Source organism: Festucalex cinctus, chromosome 12 (assembly GCF_051991245.1).
Source record: "Festucalex cinctus isolate MCC-2025b chromosome 12, RoL_Fcin_1.0, whole genome shotgun sequence".
Classification (NCBI taxonomy): domain Eukaryota; kingdom Metazoa; phylum Chordata; class Actinopteri; order Syngnathiformes; family Syngnathidae; genus Festucalex; species Festucalex cinctus.
The window spans coordinates 5,490,779-5,511,998 of record NC_135422.1 but is presented as its reverse complement, the minus strand read 5'-3'; the positions used below and the strand labels follow the sequence as shown (position 1 = coordinate 5,511,998).

The 21,220-nt window shown below is 37.5% G+C and overlaps 1 protein-coding gene across 3 annotated transcripts; it reads left to right on the top strand.

Annotated features, from left to right (window-relative positions):
• Positions 1-959: 959 nt before the first annotated feature.
• On the top strand, positions 960-20,109 carry c12h14orf180 (chromosome 12 C14orf180 homolog). Of its 3 annotated transcripts, XM_077539308.1 has the most exons (11): positions 960-977; positions 5,108-5,475; positions 6,572-6,602; positions 10,170-10,256; positions 11,814-11,934; positions 14,532-14,562; positions 14,647-14,755; positions 15,539-15,702; positions 15,923-16,049; positions 17,938-17,964; positions 18,243-20,109. In XM_077539308.1, exons 2-11 carry the CDS (start codon positions 5,323-5,325, stop codon positions 18,446-18,448), a joined length of 1,056 nt encoding a protein of 351 aa, XP_077395434.1. In that variant the 5' UTR covers positions 960-977; positions 5,108-5,322; the 3' UTR covers positions 18,449-20,109. The 3 variants fall into 3 exon arrangements, with proteins under 3 accessions (XP_077395434.1, XP_077395433.1, XP_077395435.1); XM_077539307.1 differs by lacking the exon at positions 960-977 and having other exon boundaries at positions 5,083-5,475; XM_077539309.1 differs by lacking the exons at positions 960-977; positions 17,938-17,964 and having other exon boundaries at positions 5,083-5,475.
• Positions 20,110-21,220: the final 1,111 nt, after the last annotated feature.

Here is a 21,220-nt window from a genome sequence, read left to right as displayed (position 1 = left end):
TAAATATATATAATATAATAAATAAAAAAATAATTTAAAAAAATCCTGGCACAACACAAATGCAGAAGGGAGCTGATTGGTGGACACAAAGGACCAGGGTGAGGAGCACAGGTGGAAATAATTAGCCTAAAGAGTAACATTTACCACGCGAAAACAACACAAAACAAAACTTTGCAAGTTTCTAAACAAAAACACAGAACACGACGACCGATTACATCATTTGCGAAGAGTATATTCAACCACTGAACAGTTAAACATGAGGATTCCAAAAGTTTTGATTAGGTTCACCTGTAAAAAAAAAATTGTAGTGCGTTTCAGGTTCATTCTGAAATTTCATCTGAAAGCTAAATACCCCTAACTTTTTTGTGAGTAGTGCAAAGTACAACTTATGGTGCCATCTCGTGGAAATTACAAAAATTCCACTTCCAAAGTTTTGGCCAACTCTAGAGGAGTATTACTACTTCAAATGTTAGTCAAATTCAAAACTGTGCAAATTCAGGTCATCGAATTTTGAAGTTCCGCTACACTTGACTTTCAGTATGCCAGTATATTTCAGACATGTTTTTTTTTTTTCAGAATTCTTTGTACATGAAAATTAAATAATTTATAAAATCAGACAAGTTATTATTGTTTTTTTCTACATTCCGGATTAAAAATGTATTTTTCCATAAAGTGTTCATTGGGGGGGGGGGGGGGGGGGGTAACCATGAAAATACAAATGAAAGCATTCATCCCATGTCCACATACATGTCAGTAGCACCTTCTTTTATGTCCCAATGATTAAAACTGGTTAAATCATGCCTTAAACCAGGGCTGTTGTGTGAGTATTGTGGAGGTGTGCACTTGCTCTTTGGGGTTTTATACCGACACGCCACGATGTTTTATTAGTGTTGTTTCCTGTTCACAGGTGCTGATGTATTTCACTAGTGAAGGACGTGGCCCTGGCTGTTTATTTCCCGTGATGAAATTGTCCACAGGTTCGTGACGACTCTGTAAATAAAAACTTCAATGAGCTTGGACCTCACAGCTTGCATTAATTATCTGCTATCTTACCTTTGTAATCATACCAGAATCTGGGAAAAGATTGTTTTTTTTTTATTGTAACAATTTAAAGACGTTTCGATGGACATTATACATTTCATATGTAGCCTAATCTCCGGACTGAGGTTTAATCATGTTGTCTTATTACAAAACAAAATGTTATTATAGTTTAAATAACCAAGTTCTGCATCATTTTATCGTTTTTCTTTTCTTTTGTATTTATTTTTTTAGTCTAGACAGGAGCATGAAAGTGTATTTCACAGTTTTAGGAGCTGACCACTTGGGGGAGTAGTGGAGCAATAATTTACTAACCCAGAAAAGGCAGAGACGCCAGAGTATGAGGTTTCACTATCAACTATTAATTTGCTTTTACCTGACTATGACAGTGATGAATCTAATGCAAACTTAAGTTAAATAGCCTGTTTGAGAGTCAGCACTTGAACATTTAAGTGCTGACTCTGCTATGCATTGCCGAGTGTGCTGTAAACTCGATGTGACTTTCACACAACAAAACCTCTTTGCTCTCCGGTGATTTTCAGCTTATAAGTGAATGATCGAATTTGCTTCTGCTGAAATGAGAAGAGAGATAAAAAAAAAAAAATAAATAAAAAAGGTGTATATAACGATGTGATAACCTTAGCTCGGATCTTTGCGGCTGTGCTGACTTGGGCAGTGTTTATCAGTAAAGTCATTGGGTCAGATAATTGAGTAAAAAAGGAGACAGATGGTTGCAGCATTTACTGCTGATTACATGGAGGTCATAAAATGCCTTCCAGTAGCTGGGGGTGTCAGGTCCAGGCCTATTAAACTGCCAGAATACTACAGCAATGTAGATACCCTGGCCACAAGGTAAGAGGTGTTAAAATCAAAGAACTGGCTCTATTCTTCAGAGAGCTTAACAAGGGAGCAATGTCATTTCTGTGCTCACTGTGTGTGCAATTCAACATGGTTACAGCTCTCATAGCTCAATGTCGTACCTTACAAAAAAAAAAAAAAAAAAGTTGATCTATTATTACCGCTATTGGCTGAGGGTGTAGTTGGAAAGTTAGATATACTGCAGCTTACTTTGCTGTAGCTTTATGTGTTCAATGTGTGGAATACAAACAGTCGATTTTGATGTACGACTGTGACCGATCCTAAACACGGCCTGCAAAAACACGAGGAGGTCCTACTTGTATATTACAGGGTCTGCATACCTTCCAGGTTTTTGCGAGAACAGACTCTCAGGAGTGATCACACTGCTGTTCTAATGCTCAAATCAGGCAATCAATATACCCGAGCACAATTAGATTTCTCATTTTTTGCATCAAATTAAAGTGAGTATGCAAACTTTATTATTACATGTTAGTGTAGAATGTCATAAAAAGCTATAGTGTTGCGGTGAAATAAAAAAAAATTGTAACATTACAAGAAAGGCTGCACAATATATCGAAAAAAAAAAATCATCATCGTGAGAATGGCCTGAACAATATGCATATTTGTAAAGACACAATAAGTTTTATCTTGAATTGTATGCTTTCATCAGGCTTTGACCACTCAGCTGTAGCATAACCCACTCACAGAAATATTTTAAGCCGAACTTGAGATTTATGTCATTATTTTTACATGATAAATTCCCATTTAGGGTTTTTTTTTTTCAGATAATTTTAACACAAACCTCTAGGTTTGGTATAAAAAATAAACATATGATATAGTCTAATAAAGCCTATTTATTTGAAATGCATAATCCTCAGGTTTATGCATTTAGCATTAATAAAGTGTAATTATGCTAAATTAATAACAATGACAGTATTTATAAATAATAATAATAATAATAATAATAATAATAATAATAATGTTACCTATACCTGATAATTATATATATATATATATATATATATATATATTTTTTTTTTAATTTATTTTATTTTTTACATTTTTATGTTTTGGGGATGTAACTGAATGCAGACATCCAAAAAAAAAAAATAATTAAAAAAACAATTGAATTAATAATATTAATATTACTTTATTAATACTAAATACATAAACCTGAGGATTGATTATGCATTTAAAATAAATAGGCTTCATTAGACTAATGAATATGTATCATATACGTTTTATTTGGTACGTTTGTGTTTCAGCAATAAGGTTCCTTTTTTAGTTCATCGTCATTACTGTTTTCCTGTTTGGCTTGTTATCACTGAAAAAGTACGCACACACTCAGAAAGGCAAACAAAACCACAACATGCCGAACATGGCAAGCGAAATCAGTTATTAGAGTGGAAAATGGCATGTAATCAAATATATTTTGTTATTAGTGACAAGTGCTGTGAATTGTCCCCACATAACTAAACCCCATGAGGTCATTGGGTCATTAAATTAATTTACTAATGTGATGTAATTTATGAACTGCCTGATCTTAAAATCGCCAGTCATCCCGTGTAGGTTGTTAACCTGATGCGTTCCGCTCGATCGCTTTGTAATGAGGAGATGTTTCTCATTGGTCTTATCAATTAGGAACTGACCACTGCCAAGAAGCCTCGCGGACATCCAAGCGTCACCTCACGCTATGTGCCTCACCTCTGACATCACGCTCACCTGTCTGTGTTGCCCACAAGTTCCTGTCTGACCTGCAATCAGATGTTAAATGCTTTCTGATCTTCAGTCGATTTGCATTCACCACCGACCGTTAGCTAGCTCGGTTCGTCGGACGCTAATGAAGGCTGACTCTGCTCATTTGCTTTCTGTTATCACGCTAATTTAAGCCTGGCTGCGTGTTAATGTGAGGTGTGCACCAATGCCTGCACTTTTTTGAAAGCATATTAGTCGTTAGTTAGTTGAGTGTCAAGGGTGGCGTGCAAATACTTTTACAGTGCACGCCTGGTGAATAAATATTTGTTGTGCTTGTTTGGATAGTGGTGAGCACTTTCTTTTCTTTTTTTTTACTCTCTCTGATAGTGATCTGAGTGGCTCTGTGCTTACATTTGTTGGCTTGCTGTACGGAAAATGTCCCTCTGGCATTTTCATGTAAAACAAGCACACGCAGCATTCACTTTGCGTTGCCAGTGGTTATGCAACTCCTCTTCACATCATTAATCCTGAATTTGGAAGTAAGATTTTTATTGTTTTGAACATGCACATTTTTTTTTTATGCTTAAATTCTTGGATGATGCTGGATCAATTTTAAATTTGGGCAATATATTTGCGTATTTGCAAAATATATGCTCTTAAAAAAAAATACAATTTTGATAATATATTTTTCAATGCATGTGTAAAAGATTGCCTATATCGTAACCTAACAACAAAAGCTTCAAAGCAATAAAAATAAATAAAATAAATAACCATCTGTAATTCCCCCATATGTGCTTCCATTAAAAAAATAAAAAATAAATAAGGATGGCACAAAACTGCTTAACAGTAACATGATGTGCAAAAAATAATTGTGTGCATTTTTTTTTTTTTACAACAATCAGTTCACTCAAAATTTTAATGTACTTGAAATCTTACCTTGCATATCATTCCAAGTCCACAAAAAAAAAAAAAATTAGGCACACTCATATTGTAGCATAGAAAATTATAAGACCCAGTTTAAGTGCAACTAAGTCATTTCTGCCATCTAGTGGTAAACTGTGAAATTATAACTTAAAACTACAGTCAATGCATATTCACAGTTTGACAATTAGAACAAAAAAAACAAACAATATTTTTAAATATTTTGTTTTTTTCCATGATTTTTTTTTCCACATTTACTCCTACTTTTTATTATATGTATAATGTTTATAAGCATTTTTGAAGATTTGTTTGGTTGATGGGGGAAAAAAAAATTAAACAAAAGAAGGAGAAAAAATATTTTTCCCTAATATTTTTTGTAAAATTTTTTTCAGATTTTTTTTTTCTTTTTTTTTTTTTTAAATTAATCAAGTGGTCACTCAGAGTACTGAGCGGTCTGCCATCCTCACAACATTGTACTTTCTCCAATGAGGGGTAAAGAAAGAGTGTGTAAAATGCAGGCCAGTGATTGGTCCAAATCTCTGCCACTCAACCAGCAAATACTCTCCACTTCCTCTGTCCTCCTTTCCTGGTGCAGCCTGGTGAAGAGGGAAGGGAATGGATCCGATTCTTGTGAGCCGCCGGAGCTCCCTCAGCCCGCTCCTTCCAACCTGTCCTTGACGGGACGTTCCGGCACCGATCGAGAGTTGGCGCGGGTCATCAGCTGCTCATGCGGGGGCTGGAGTGCTGATTTGTCCTCGGCATCTGGAGCGCTCTGATGGGAGGCAGTGCCGGCTCCTGCTGGGACTGGGGATGCTGAGTGGGGGGAGGGAGGGCCTGTTTGAGCTGGGACAGCAGCTCCAGCAGCAGGGGGAGTACCAGGCCGCCTTGCACTGCTTTCTCAGCTGCCTGCTTGGACTGACCCATGTGCAGAGCTTCACCTCTCTGCCCAACTGCCTTCACCAGGTGAGCAAGCATCGTTAAGTTTTTGTCCCACACACGGAATGTGTGCATATTCATCACACTTCTTGAGTGAGAAGGGCTACCAATTTGATACACACTTCTCAAATGATAAATTTTATTTTAAAAAATAATAATAATAATCATAAATTATTATTATTATTATTATTATTATTATTATTATTATTATTATTGTTATTATTATTATTATTATTATTATTTATTATTATTATTATTATTACAGTATATGTTGTTTTGTTTTTTGGGGGGGGGGGGGGGGGGGGGGGGGGGGTTGTGTAGCTAATAGCTACAAGCTTTATCCAAGCACCATAAGATTGCTGAATAGAAAATGAAAGGGTCAAGTGCAATGTATAATGAGTAAAAACTTTCCCCGAAAGTGTCATTTTTTGTTAGTTTTTGAATCTAAGGTTGTTATCTTATTTACTGTATAACTTTTTATTCTGTGTTTTTATTTCATGCTGTGCATTTTTGACATTTCGTTGGGTGGGACATCTGGGATGTTATGATTACTGAATGACAATAAACTGAATCTAAGTCGACCACAAAAAATATGGGGGGCTAGGATAATAAATTCTGAAAAAGATTTGTTAGTGACAGCTCTAGTTATTATGTGACAGCTCTAGTTATTATTAAGTATTGACACTACATATGACTATGTATCTCAAAATTAGGGACACACTTTATTTTGCATCTCTTCCATTGATCTTCAGATGATCAATTATACATTCCTGGAAAATCACAATGCCTCATCACTGTTGAGCTATTTCTGGAACAGGCCAGGGGCACCATGTTGGTGAGCCCTGGTTTTTACATGGTGCCAATTTTAAGCAATACACTAAGAACTTAGAGATTCCAATTCCTTCCATTGTATGTGATGAGGCTTGACAAGGCCATCCAGTGAGCACATTTTTATTCTTAGCAGCACATGAAGGAATGTCCCAGATGTCAACACATGGTCCCCTCCAGACCTCGTGAACAGTAACGTGATGATGGCCAGGCCGAGGATGCAAATCACTTGTTTGACAACTCATGACATCATCCAATTTGTTTCAACCTTATTTGTTCTTCTTCTCCTTTACAGATTGCAGAATTGTTCATCACCGAAAAGAATTGTATCCTGTTCAATTTGGTACTCTTACTTGGGCTAGCCCTCAAAAAAAGGACATATATCATCAACAGAAGTCAATACAAATGGCAGGCTTGCGAGGACAGGGAGTCGATATCTGTTGACGGGTTCATAACGGCACGTTTGTCCTACAATGCTACAGTGTTTGTCTAAAGCTCACGTTTTAGTGCTAAGAGGATTTGTGGGCTCTTATCTCGGCACAACAGAGCGGCCGAGTAAACTAATTAACTTGTATCTGCACTTGACTAGGTTGCCTATTGCCACTTAACAGCCTCCATAAAGCTCCACATTATAGAGCATAGGGATAACAGTGTCGGTGTATATTTCCCTCTCTCTGTCACTGAGACGCTCCGAATGGTAACTGGCCCCCGCCACATGAACCAGCGGCTACCCCTCACTGACCATTGTTTAAATAGCAACATTTGTTAGGTGTCGCTTCGGCTCGAGCAATCAGCAGGACCCTATCAGCGTGAAACATTATCCACTTATCCAGTAGGACAGGGGTTACATCCTCTGACCTATTACTACATTGCAGCATCAATATTAATATCCACGTGTTAAAATCTACTTTTATTGGCCTTGCGTAGCCAGTAAAAATAATCACATATAATTTGGGGTATTGAAAACGTTCTACTGTAGAGTTATCACTCAGTGCAAGTGAACTTTGTCCCAGCCAGAAGCTGTTTTGGCTGCTGAGTGTTTACTGATAGAGTTCTTGGAAAGCATGTGGCAAAGAAGACGGACTTCGGATAAAAGTTGTGTTCAGTATTTCCTATAATTATGGCGTGGTGACGAAAAGGGAGGGTAAACACACATAATTAATGATTATATCTCTTGCTATCTATTAGAGTGGTTCCCAAGTAAGCTGCCATGGCACATCAGATAATTAAGTGCGCTGTGGGAAATTATTCTATTTGTTTTAACTGGTCAGAAAATTATATTTAAATAATAGGGATGGGCGAGTACCGATACCAGGTATCGGTATCGGGCCGATACCAGCTTTTTTTCAAGTAATCGAGTACTCGTGACGCAGACGAGTACAAGCGACCGATGGCAGAGGGGGAAGACGTTAAGTGAGTCCTCCTTGCCTGTAAGTGGCGCTAGCTTGCAGCAGTTTTTCACCAAAACTTGACTGTGCTGGGTTTTTTTTGTCAAAATGAAAGGAAATATATTTGTTTAAAAATATCTTTTAGTGATTTTTTGTCAAAATGAACTACTGGTATCGGCAGTTGGTATCGGTGAGTACTGAGGGTCTGAGTATCGGTATCGGTCTGAAAAAAAAGTGGTATCGAACATCCCTACTAAATCATGTCTAAGAATGTCTCTCTAATCTATGTCAGCAACCTGTAGTGACAGGAACAATGATTAAATGCAAGATGGCAGAAGATTTTACACTCATTTGTGAGTAAATTAAAGGTCGGCTACCATTTTAATGTAAGCACTGGTTCATTGAGTTGTGTGAGATTCTTGCTGTTGCCATTGTTGTTATCCAGTGCGGCTAAAAATAAGCAGGCACAGGAAGTGTTCCGACCTTTAATGATGGCTGCACCCCTAATCCTGTCCCCAAACAGTCCGCCACATAGCAAGTGTATTCCCCCTCTGATAGCTGATTCCCATGAACTCGGATACACGGAATGATTTTCTGATCATTGTGCATCATAACACCGTCATAGATATGTTAATTTTACTCTCTAAATAAGTGATTCTTATTCACAGTGTCAATTTTATTGAGCTCAATTTCAAAAGTTCTATTTGTAATGTACGCTTGCTCCAATTACACAAGTGTAGGATTTGGTGCGATCTAGTAGTGAATTCCATCACATCAACATACTTTTTTTTTTTTTTTTTATATATATAATCGTAGGTCTAGTAATTGTTAATTATATTACGTACATAGGTCACGTTGCACCTTACAGGAGACTGACATATTTTGCCGTCAACTTTTAGAACTTTTAGAACTTCGTGAACGTTATCCTATGGTGGTGCTTGCAGCTAGTGTCGGACCCAATGTGTTGACCACCGCTTATCTTCCACAGGTAGGTAAGTTGCTGGTGGTTGTCGCTGAGTCCCGTGATTCGGGTTCCTGCTGATTGTCTCCCTTTGCTTTGCTCTCATCAGGTTTTGCTAGCTTCTCCCGCTAGCCGATCTTTCTAGCCTCTCCAGCTAATTCCTGCTAGCCACTTGGTCACTGCTCCCACTAGTTCCTACTCACTGGGCTGCTCGCTCGCTCGCTCCAAATAATATTTGGGAGTAATTGATTGTGTGCGTGCTTCAAAATCATTACATTCTATTAGTTTACCACTAGCTGGCACTAGACTAGATCCAACACATTGTCCCTTTAACTCATTTGCTCCCAATAACGTGTAAATACATTGTTGTTTTTTTAATGTTTTAGGTGTCCCAAAGACGTATTTATACGTTTTTTGTTTTTTGTATACTAGAGCATACAGAAGGCTTTGATGCAGCCTCTCAACTGCAAAGAACGGTTGAAGAAATGGTAGTTATTACACAAACGGCCAGCAGGTGGCAGCAGAGCAAAGGAGATCAACCAGGGCCATCTAGAAAAAAAGCAAAATTACTTACAATTTTAAATAGATTTGTGAAAACCGATGAAACTTAGCTCTCTTCTAATGCGAATTGCCGCAAAACGGAAACAGATAGAAACATACCTTCTTTTTTTTTCCTGGTGAAAGAAGAGGCTTTAATCTTTCTTTTGATAGGTTCCATACTTTTATAACAATAGAACACAATATTCTGTGGGCCTTGCAAAATCAGTCAAAATTCAGTAAAACAGCTGGGAGCGAACGGGACTGCTTCTGTGAAAATGGCTGGGAGTGAATGAGTTAAAAATGTAGTATATTACTTGCGCCAAATGATTCAATGAGATCCTGATGGAAATTGGACGAATTAAATGGTACCTCTGACTTTGTATACCAATTCCATTCTTGTGATTCAATCATACTCATTTAGTCAATACTAATAGTAGATATAGTTTTACGAGGCAAACAAAGTCACGTGGCCAATGAATTACAAGCACTGAGCAATTTATAGTTCTACACGTGAGCGATGTGGTTTAAATAGGTCATTTAAACAGTAGGGGCTGTGTTTATTTTAAGCATGTGATCTGTAAATTCCCCTGACAATTATCACTGGTGTCATTTCGCAACTACAATGGAGTGTCTCTGACAGTGTGAGCAGGCACTATTTTTGAAAGTGCTTTTAATAGATAAGCTTTTGATGACAACAGTATTATGATATAAAAGGTGTTTGGCCGAGCAGTTCCGACAAAATTAACAAATCATTCAGTAGTGATGTGGTACTTTCAAGCCCTGGTGACAACAATCAGCACATTTCAGGAGCTCCATTTGTCAAGTTAGCGACGATTGACACCAGAGCTAATCAACAACCTGCACAGTTGTCAGCTTGCGGGGGGGGGTCATTCTCGAGACGAGCGCACAAGAAACGGAGTTGAGCTGGGCAACGGGGGCTGTTTTTAACATCCACAACTGACTCGTCCCATTGGACAAGAGCGATCCTTTACCCATGTAAACAGATGGGAAGGCCCTGCAGTTCATCCAGGCTGAAAAAATGTTCTACGAGGTGGCACTGATCGAGCTGACGGCTCTGCACGGGAGCACAGGCAAGTTCAATGAGCATCACATATAGTTTTATACCTCTGAGGATAGAAACGCATGTCTCTAATAATCTGTGTAGATCACTATACTGTTCGCTTTAAGATATGAGAAGATTCTTTGAAGTCTTACTCAAACACAATGAAATAATTTAACTGTATGCATAGGCCCACCATTTCCTGTATACAGTACATTGTTCTTGTGGCTACAGGCAATACTTGTGTTTCTGTGATTTGGATGTTATATGTTTGTTTTACTGGTTTGATGCTCCTGGGTACTCAAAGGGGCTGTCTGCCGGTTTCACTCAGGAAAATGCACTTTTTAAATACAGGATTTAAACAAACAAACTACTTCTCAATTTATAGATATGGGCTTTTCATAACGTGCGGGGGTGATTTTGTCCTAAACTCCCACACCCCCAGCCTGTATTTTGCCATTTTGTGTTTGTTTTGTAAACAGCGGGACGTTTCTGTGGAAAGACAGTGTTTACACCCCTCCAGCCAATCGCAGAGCAGGGGGGTGGAGTGTCGCAAACGGGGCCGGGCGAACGTGTCAGATGCGTGACGTCTCTCCCGCGGCAATTTGAAAGCAGGCATGGGTTTTTTTGGGGGGGGGTTTCCACTCACTCACTCACTCACTCACTCACTCACTCACTCACTCACTCACTCACTCACTCACTCACTCACTCACTCACTCACTCACAGAAGCTTACATATGTGAATGAGTGAGTGAAAAAAAAAAAATCTGTGCGCTTTCAAATTGCCGCGGGAGTGACGTCACGCAGCTGACACGTTCGCCCGGCCCTGTTTGAGACACTCCACCGAACCCCCCCGCCCCGACCCCCGCTCTGCGATTGGCTGTAGGGGTGTAAACACTGTCTTTCCACAGAAACGTCCCACTGTTTACAAAACAAACAAATACAGGCTGGGGGGTTGGGGGTCTAGGACAAAATCACCCCCACACGTTATGAAAAGCCCATATCTATAAATTGAAAAGTAGTTAATTAAATCCTGTATTTAAAAAGTGCATTTTCCTGAGTGAAACCGGCAGACAGCCTCTTTAACTTTTTTTTAATGCTTGAATTTGACCTTGTTGAGCTGCTATCACCACTGTGCTGTGTAGCATAGAAAATGGAAATCTGGGCAGACATCTGACCATATGGCTTCATTAGAAGCTGTTTTGCTTCGTAATACTTACATTAACTGTCGATCACTGGCTAGCTTTTCTCCATGTGGTTAAAAGTAATGCATCCTCTATTTCCTGTGTGGGATGTGTGCGCACAGACTTCACATTTTGTTGTGTCACCTTGCACGCATGTGTGTCACAGTGTTCCAGTGGGTGTGGCGAGTGTGTTGTTTGACCCCCTTATCTGCTCTCTTCTAACCCGTATCTCTGCACTCCTGTCTCCAGTTCTCATTTGTTGCTCTTCTGTGTTCTCAGAAGTACCAGATAGACAAACAGTTTAAAAAAAAAATATTTTAAAGCTTGCATAGAGAGAACTTAGATCGGCTGAGTGTTTTACCGGCGAGCGGACTGCGATCCCATGCCCTGTGTTTGTGAAACAGGGCCCCAGGAGGACCCCTCACTGGGCTCTGCGGGATGGGCGACCCCAGAGGAGCTCTCGGAGCAGGCCTGCCAGGCGCAGCAGCTCGAGCGGCTGGCTCAGCTTTGCATCATGAGCAAACAGTAGGTAAAACTTGCATTGCGCGGGAATTCATGCGCCACGACATGTTCGGTTCTGGTAGACCGCGGGCTGCTCGATTGTGACGGGTTTTGGGGTGAAAAGAAAGGCCTGTTTTCTGAAGCTGATCTGTGATTGGTTGGTACCTGAGCAACTGTGATGTCATTTTCACTTGACAACAAGTGGCAAAATGGCCGCCTTACGATTAAAAATTGCTGGATTCTGCTACTTAACTCATATTCAACTAACTCAATATTAACTAATTTGCTCCCAATAACGTGTAAATACGTTTTTTTTTATGTTTTAAGTGTCCCAAAGACGTATTTATACGTTTTTTGTTTGTTTTTATGCTAGAACATACGGAAGGCTTTGATGCAGCCTCTCAACTGCAAAGAACGGTTGCAGAAATGGTAGTTATTACACAAACGGCCAGCAGGTGGCAGCAGAGCAAAGGAGATCAACCAGGGCCATGTAGAAAAAAAGCTAAATTACTTAGAATTTTAAATAGATTTGTGAAAACTGATGAAACTTAGCTCTCTTCTAATGCTAATTGCTGCAAAACGGAAACTGATAGAAACATACTTTTTTTTTCCTGATGAAAGAAGAGACTTTAATCTTTCGTTTGATATGTTCCATGTTTTTATAGCAATTGAACACAATATTCTGTGGGCCTTCCAAAATCGGTCAAAATTCAGTAAAACAGCCGAGAGCGAACGGGATTGCTTCTGTGAAAATGGCTGGGAGTGAATGAGTTAACAGGAATAACATATTTAGAGAAGTGTGGCTGCATAGAACACATTTTATCAAGAAATTTTGGGGGTGTTGACTTTCCCTTTACACAACAACCTCAAAACACTTTTAAAAATGTTGTTGTTTCAACTTTGTAAGGCGGAGCTAAATGAATCCATGAACCTGTTTTCTTGGTCTGTCCTTATAGGGATGTTGCTGACTGTTGTCATTGCTTGGACTAAGACATTTAAGATGATTGCCAAGGAGTCTCGAGGGATCACTCAGTCTGTTGTGTATCCCAGATGATACGGTCTCTACATCCAAAAGTCAGGCCAGAAAAATCAGAAATAACATTAAGTTATTTTCATCCAAATGCCCCCCATCACTCTTTCAGCAATGTCCTTGGAAGTCCTATTGGGTATTTCTCCGATCAGGTGTCCGCCGAAACCGGCAACGTGACACTCAGCCATTACTAATTGAAAGGAAGTGCGGCTTTGGAAGTCTGACATTCTGTCACGCTAAACAGAGCTCGCTCTACGTGTTTACGCTAGACGTGAGCTTGTGAGGGTGGCGCCGTGCCGTGACGGGTCACTTATGAGGAAACGCAGCTGGCTGATCTGCATGTTTCCGCCATCGTGCCTACATAGATTAACACTACACATCAGGGCGGTTGAGGGGCACGCGTCCGTTTGAACAACTTTCGGGCAGGAATGGAAGTTCAATATTTGTTCATGTCAAACTATTGGGGTCATTTTTTCCCCACTTTAAATTATGCAAGTCATTAAGTGATGAGAAGAAGACGAGGATGAGACGTCCTCTTAACATTAAATGCCGAAAAAGTTAACACATAAGAGGTGCATTTTAAATTTGGCGAGCAAAAAATGTTGTTAAAAAGCTTTTTTAATTCAGCGATTAATCGTGATTAATCAAAATTTTAAGACGTGATTAATCTGATTAAAAAAATTTAATCGTTTGACAGCTCTAGTTGTTTTACATTATTATGTTTGATTTCTGTGTATGGATGTTTGATATCACTATTTTTCAGACAGATACCAATGCAAGTACTCAATTCTTGAGTAGTCACCGATGCTAAGTACTGATACTGATACCACTGGTGCTTTTGATACATAAAATTTCACCAAAAGACAATAAGAGATCATTTTAAAGAAAGACTGATATATCCCAATAACATTTTCTTTAAAATTGCATGAAATTGACTATTTTTATTTATTTATTTATTTTCATTAATTCCTTATCTTAAAATGGCCGCACCGTTGCAACTCACAAGTACAGATACCTTGAAATAAGGGCTGGTTTTGTCTCATCAGAATTTCTGTGCAACTGACCAGCTGCATTTTTTTTTTTGCTTTTTTGATTGCTCATAATTTACAACCTTAATGTTGGACAAACAACTGTTTTCTCAGTTGAGACAGAAAAAAATAAATAAATAAATAAAAAATCAACTTTAAACTGGACTCAGAAGTACTGTCATGTCAAATCAAATTGAATCTGGTTCTGATCTATGTTTCACATGTGGCAGCCATTTAAATTAACATGGATTCAAATAAAAATTGACCGTGCGAAGATGAAACCAAATTAAATTGCAATGCACATCATTTTACGAAACTGGCCATTTTAAATGTGACATGAAAAATGACATTCTATGAATTCCCGACACTTGTGTTGATTTATTTCTGCATTGTATCCGGAAGACATTATGGGTGTGGTTGAAACGTGACCATCTTGTAGCTATAAAGATTTATGAATCCTGTTGATATTGTGGGTGGCACGTGTTTAAGTCTTGGCAGGTCGCTGCTTTGTAGAGCAAGTGATTAATGGCTTCTTTTTTTTTCTTTTTTTTAATCCCTTTTAGGCCTCATCTTGCACTAGAGTACAGTGGTAAGGTATGTCACTGCCCTTTCTTATTGTTATTCTATCAATATTTTTCCAAACATTTGATTTGACATTATAATTTGGACACCCCCTAGGCTGCAAAAATCCACCAGAGGGCCTTTGGTAACGACCACCCGGTAACTTCCAGAAGCCTGGAGCTCATGGCCACAGTCTATGCCGAGATTGGCAAGACTGAATATTCAGGTAGGGAATACGTGTCACTGACTAAATAAAGAAAATAGTGTTAACTCATTTGCTCCCAATGACGTGTAAATAAGTTTTTTTTTTTATGTTTTAAGTGTCCCAAAGACGTATTTAGACGTTTTTTGTTGTTGTTGGTTTTTTTTGTTTTTTATGCTTGAGCATACAGAAGGCTTTGATGCAGCCTCTCAACTGCAAAGAACGGTTGCAGAAATGGTAGTTATTACACAAACGGCCAGCAGGTGGCAGCAGAGCAAAGGAGATCAACCAGGGCCATCTAGAAAAAAAGCTCAATTACTTACAAGTTTAAATAGATTTGTGAAAACTGATGAAATTTAGCTCTCTTCTAATGCTAATTGCTACAAAAGGGAAACAGATAGAAACATACTTTTTTTTTCCTGATGAAAGAAGACACTTTAATCTTTCTTTTGATAGGTTCCCTGCTTTTATAGCAATTGAACACAATAGTCCGTGGGCCTTGCAAAATCAGTCAAAATTCAGTAAAACAGCCGTGAGCGAACGGGATTGCTTCTGTGAAAATGGCGGCGAGTGAATGAGTTTTAAGCAATGATTCTGACATCTATAAAATGATTATTGCTGAGCATCAAAAGACATTTTTTTTTCCTTTTATAGTTATTAGAATATGCCAATTATTCTGGTGATGACAGAGTTAACTAGCCCGAAGTTTGCATGTTTAATATTGTTTGACTTATCTCAACAGAAGTTAGCGTTCTGCCTGCAATATTAAGAAAGTAGTCATGTGTGACTATGGTGATGTTGTTACAGACTCCCTGGGTCAGCGTGTGTCCGCACTGTCCAAACGCTTCGCTGCTGCAGAATCCATCAGGGACACAGTCGACGCTTTTCCTCATCCGCATCCGGAAAAACACTCCGAGGTTCGCCACAGAAAGGACTTTTGCCACCAACAGGAAGACGAAACAACAGACAAGGTGGAGCGCACACGCAAACACGCCTCCGTTTGTCCTGAAGGGAGACAGTTCGTGTACACGCTTGGATACTTTGTTGCATGCATATTGAATGGATACATTTAGGTAGGAAAAGTGACAATTTAAACTTGCCTGTAAGATATTTATTTATTTTTAAAGCATAATCCTGATTACTGTGTGAGATTTGTAATCTAAATCTTTTTTTTTTTTTTTTTTAATTCAGGTCATCAATGGAAAAATCCCCACATCCATCCTCAAAAAGCCAACTTACGGGTCAGACACAGAAGCCACTCAAAGACGGAAAGGCGAGCGGAGGGTTCGATTCCGCGAGCCGGAGACCACGGTGCACGGTGAGTGAACAAGATGGCAACGTGTTGTAACAGCGGGAGAAAGAAACCATGCTGCCATCTGGTGTGCGGATTTTACTGCCGTCCAAATGTTTTGATGCCTGGACAGTAACTTCAGTACAGTTGCAATTCAATCAAATCATCTTGTGATCAATGGCTGTCAAGAATGGGACTTCACATGTGTCTACTTTTTCATGATCCTCACTAAAGAAATGGTGATCATCAAATAGGAACATTTGCGGCCTGCCAACTTATTTTCCAGTGGATCAATATGGTAAATAGGGAATTCAATTTTAGAAGAAAAAAAAAAGATTATTCCACTTCCTGCCTTGTATCAAGGTCCGATTTATAAACATGAATGATCTTCAAGTTGATGTTTTATCTCATTCACGTCCAGCCATTTTCACGGAATTGGAATTGGATTTTTACTGATTTTGCAAGGTCCACAGTATATTGTGTTCTATTATTAAATTTTTTTTTTTAAAAATCTATTATTTAAAAAAAACAAAAAAAACATGGAACCTACCAAAAGAAAGATTAAACTCTCTTCTTTCATCAAGATAAAAAAAATGAAAAAAAGTATGTTTCTATCTGTTTCTGTTTTGCAGCAATTAGAATATAGCTACGTTTCATCATTATTCACAAATCTCTTTAAAACACTGGAGAAAGGAACTTTTTTGCAACATGGCCCTGGTTGATCTTTTATACTCTGCTGCCACCTGCTGGCCGTTTTTTGTAATAACTACTAATGCTTTAAGTGTCCTCTTCAGGTCAGAGGCTGCACCAAAGCCTTCTGTACCCTTTAGCATAAAAAACATATATATATATATATATATATATATATATATATATATATATATATATATATATATATATATATATATATATATATATATATATATATATATATATATATATATACATATATATATATATATATATATAAGTATAAATACACTTGGGACCATGGAAATATTTTTAAAAGAGCATTTTTATACATTTTTGAGGACGAATAAATGGCCAGCTTACAACAGTTTGGCCTCATTTTGGTTTTGAATGTAAAGACGGGTTGGATCTAGTCTAGTGATATATATTTATACATATGTATATATATATATATATATATATATATATATATATATATATATATATATATATATATATATATATATATATATATATATATATATACATATATATATATATATATATAAGTATAAATACACTTGGGACCATGGAAATATTTTTAAAAGAGCATTTTTATACATTTTTGAGGACGAATAAATGGCCAGCTTACAACAGTTTGGCCTCATTTTGGTTTTGAATGTAAAGACGGGTTGGATCTAGTCTAGTGATATATATTTATACATATGTATATATATATATATATATATATATATATATATATATATATATATATATATATATATATATATATATATATATATATATATATATATATATATATATATATATATATATATATATATATATATATATATATATATATATATATATATATATATATATATATATATAATGTGTATATATATGTATAGGACTAAGGCCACCTCAAAATCTTGAAAATCTTAAACTAATAACTTATCAGCATTAACAGAAAAATGTTAAGAAAATATTTAAAAAAAAAATAAACTGCCTCCTTGGTCCTTATAGTGTGCATAGTTTCTACAAAATGACTCTGCACTGTTACAAATAAATACAATGCAGAAAGTGATCAACACAAGCAAACTGTTTGCTCATCAGTTAATTATGCATTTGAAAATGTCACACTTTGGGTCTCATCTGGAGAGAGAGTAAAATCTGCAGGGATCAAACAGCTGAGATTTAGCTTCCTTTCCCCTGACATGCTGCTTTTCTGTCGGCTTCACAGACATTGCTCCCTGTGACGACACAGGTGGTAAGTGTATGCAAGTGCACGGACTCACTTGGAGGTGTCAGCAGCAATGCACTTTTTTTATTTTATTTTTTTTAACTTTATTAATATTGAATGGACTAACTAACATCACCGTGCTCGAAATCATTCACTTCTTCTTGGCTAATCACTAAAATACGTCATTTTTAACACGATCACTATGAGTGTGTGACAAGGTTGCACTGCGAATATCATAACATTCAAAATAGTACTTTATGGAAATTGTCTTATTTATCTTATGTGGATCTGCGTGTGCCGTGTAGCCTATGAGACGACGGCGTCCCGCCCTCACCTGCTCCTGTTCACTTGCCTCTTCCTGATGATGTCCTTCCTGGGCGTCGCCATGTACTGCACAGACCGGCGGCGTCCGCAGCGAGCGTGCGAGCAGCTGGAGGCCGCTCTGGCCGTCTACTTGCTTCACATGAAGCAGCTTGTGTGGGGCTGTTGGATATGGCTGACCATGTCGTGATGGCGACCTATCGCGGGAGGCGGACATCTTTTGTGGTGAAACAGGAAGCTCCCATGTACTTATCTGATATTCTCACTATCCAGTTTAAGGTCTATGTGCACTTGCATGCTATTTTCATGGACAGCGCACCTGCACAAGTGACAGTTCGGTAGCAAAAAGTCGATCGACTAATAGTGCGCCATATTTGAAGAGAACAAAAGCAGTCCCTTTAATTGGTCATGATTGAAGATGCTTGTGACCACTCCCACAGCGGTGCAGCACTAAACTCATCTGAGAAATTACCAACATTAGGTCTAACCTGCCTCTGCACAATGTTTTGTTACATGCCGAGCAGAATTTCCGCCAGTCATGAAAATAGAGCTCCTTGTCTTCACTAGTAAAACATTACAACATTATTAGTAATGTTTTTTTTCCCTGATAGTGCCTCTTTTTGCCTATTATGCAATTAAACCTAGCTAATAAATTGCTGTGCTACACTATTAACATGAATAGGCCCATTTGTAGTTTTGTCTCACTAGTAGCATGTAATAGCTGTAGTATGTGGTTGTTGTTCTACTAGTGTGCAGAAATGTCATATAATAATTACAGGTGTCAAAATTAGTTTGTTAATTTTTAGTTAATTTAAAGTTCCTATGACCACCCCTTACTTTAGAAAACATGTACTGGTAGAATTCCATTTGCAACGCAGCAGACACGTCCATGTCAAAATTTTGCAGTAATAAATTTAATAATAATGCATAAATGTGTGGAGACTGGGGTCAAGTTGTATTTTACAACTTTTTAAATGCAAAATTTCACGTTATTTCATGTTAACGATTAGATAGCTCTTATTACGAAAAAAAATGCACTGAGCTGTCACTGTCAAATGCGATTATGCCATCTAGTAGCAGAATAATGACCGACACAAATCAATCACTCGTTTTTTACAGTACACGACATCTTGTTAATGTTAACTCACTTTATGAATTATTATGAAATTACTGTATCAATGACTAAAAGATGATTTATTTCTATTAGTTTAACATTTTTTTCCACTTTTACATTAACAAGAGTGAAAACTTAGAAAAAATATTTAATTGTACATTTTATTGTACATTTACAACAGATATACAATTGGTGTTTTATCGTGACTTAAGTATTGAAGTCATGCGATTAATTACGATTAAAAAAAATTATCGCCTGACACCCCTAATAATAATAGGGGAAAAAAATGTTACTTTTAAAACACAGCCATTCTACTAGTGAATTTTCTTATTAGTGAAGGCAAGGAGCATACCACGACATGGACATTAAGCGAGATATCGAATTTCATACCCATGATGCTCACGTGTATGGCATGTACGCATTCACACTTCAATCACTGCACCTCATTGCGCCGATTCTCACGTTTTGCATATTTATGCTCACATATTGCTTGCCGCACTTGATTCCTCAGCTACCCTCTATTGTACGTATTGTATATGATTGACATTGAATGTAAATATTTATTTTGATACAGTACATGATATTATATATATATATATATATATATTATATGAAAGTCAATATGTTTATGCAATATAGACTAACAAATATAATATTCATCTTTGTATTTGAATAAATGTAAATAATAGTAAAGTTAGCGAACAGAAAATTAAACACACTTGCACAATCCAATATATATATATATATATATATATATATATATACAATATAATTTTGTAATATTTTGACTTGAGTACTGTCATCCATGTGAAGGCATTTTTTTTTTTAATTTTTTTTTTGATGTAGCACTTGTATGGACCTCATTAGCTTGCGCAGGTGTATTTAATGCGAGTGCGAGTGTACCTGGCAGCTGTAATTGGTGTGAAATGAGGAGCCGCTCGATGATGATGTGACGTGCTTGACAATCCATCTTGGAAATCATCTGGATTCATATACTGTAAGGCTGATTATCTGCTACGTTGCTTCCCATGAACATCTCGGCGAGTGACGTGTTGGAACTTGTGTAGTTATTTTGACGCCAAACACAGACAACAAATAGAAGCAGTTGTTATGTGAGTGTACTTTATGAAAGCATAATTCAAACCACCATATACATTTGTTTATAGGAGCACAACGCGCTGTGTACCTCTCATTATGAGCAATAGAGCATATCCCATATTAAAGTGTAGTTCATGGAAAGTGGATTATGTCAAAGCAATATCTAATATATAATAATTGTACGGAACTCTTGTAAAAAAGGAAAGACATTTATATGCACTTTAGCGTATCTGTATTTCATTACTGGTCACTTTGTAAGAAGTGCCTTTATGGAGAGTTTTCTTGCTTTCTTCTATTTTATGATTTTATGTTTTTAATAAAACTCATGAAATGGTGATACTTGTGAGATTCATATTTTTGGCTTCTTCTGTGGCATGTTTAAAGGGGCTGTCTGCCGGTTTCACTCGGGAAAATGCAGTTTTTAAATACAGGATTTAAACAAACTACTTTTCAATTTATAGATATGGGCTTTTCATAACTTGTGGGGATGATTTTGTCCTAAACCCCCACGCCCCCAGCCTGTATTTTGCCATTTTTTTGTTTGTTTTGTAAACAGCGGGTCGTTTCTGTGGAAAGACAGCGTTTACACCCCTCCAGCCAATCACAGAGCGGGGGGGCGTGTCGCACGTTTTTTTTTTTTTTCACTCAGAAGTAGTTTGTTTGTTTAAATCCTGTATTTAAAAAGTGCATTTTCCTGAGTGAAACCGGCAGACAGCCCCTTTAATACTGACAGTATATAGTAGTGAATAG

Coding starts and splice junctions, on each gene's coding strand:
- c12h14orf180 (XM_077539308.1), top strand. CDS start 5,323: ATGCTGAGTGGGGGGAGGGAGGGCCTGTTTGAGCTGGGACAGCAGCTC. Junction 5,476..6,571: donor TGCCCAACTGCCTTCACCAG/GTGAGCAAGCAT, acceptor TCTCCTTTACAG/ATTGCAGAATTGTTCATCAC. Junction 14,756..15,538: donor TGGCAAGACTGAATATTCAG/GTAGGGAATACG, acceptor ATGTTGTTACAG/ACTCCCTGGGTCAGCGTGTG.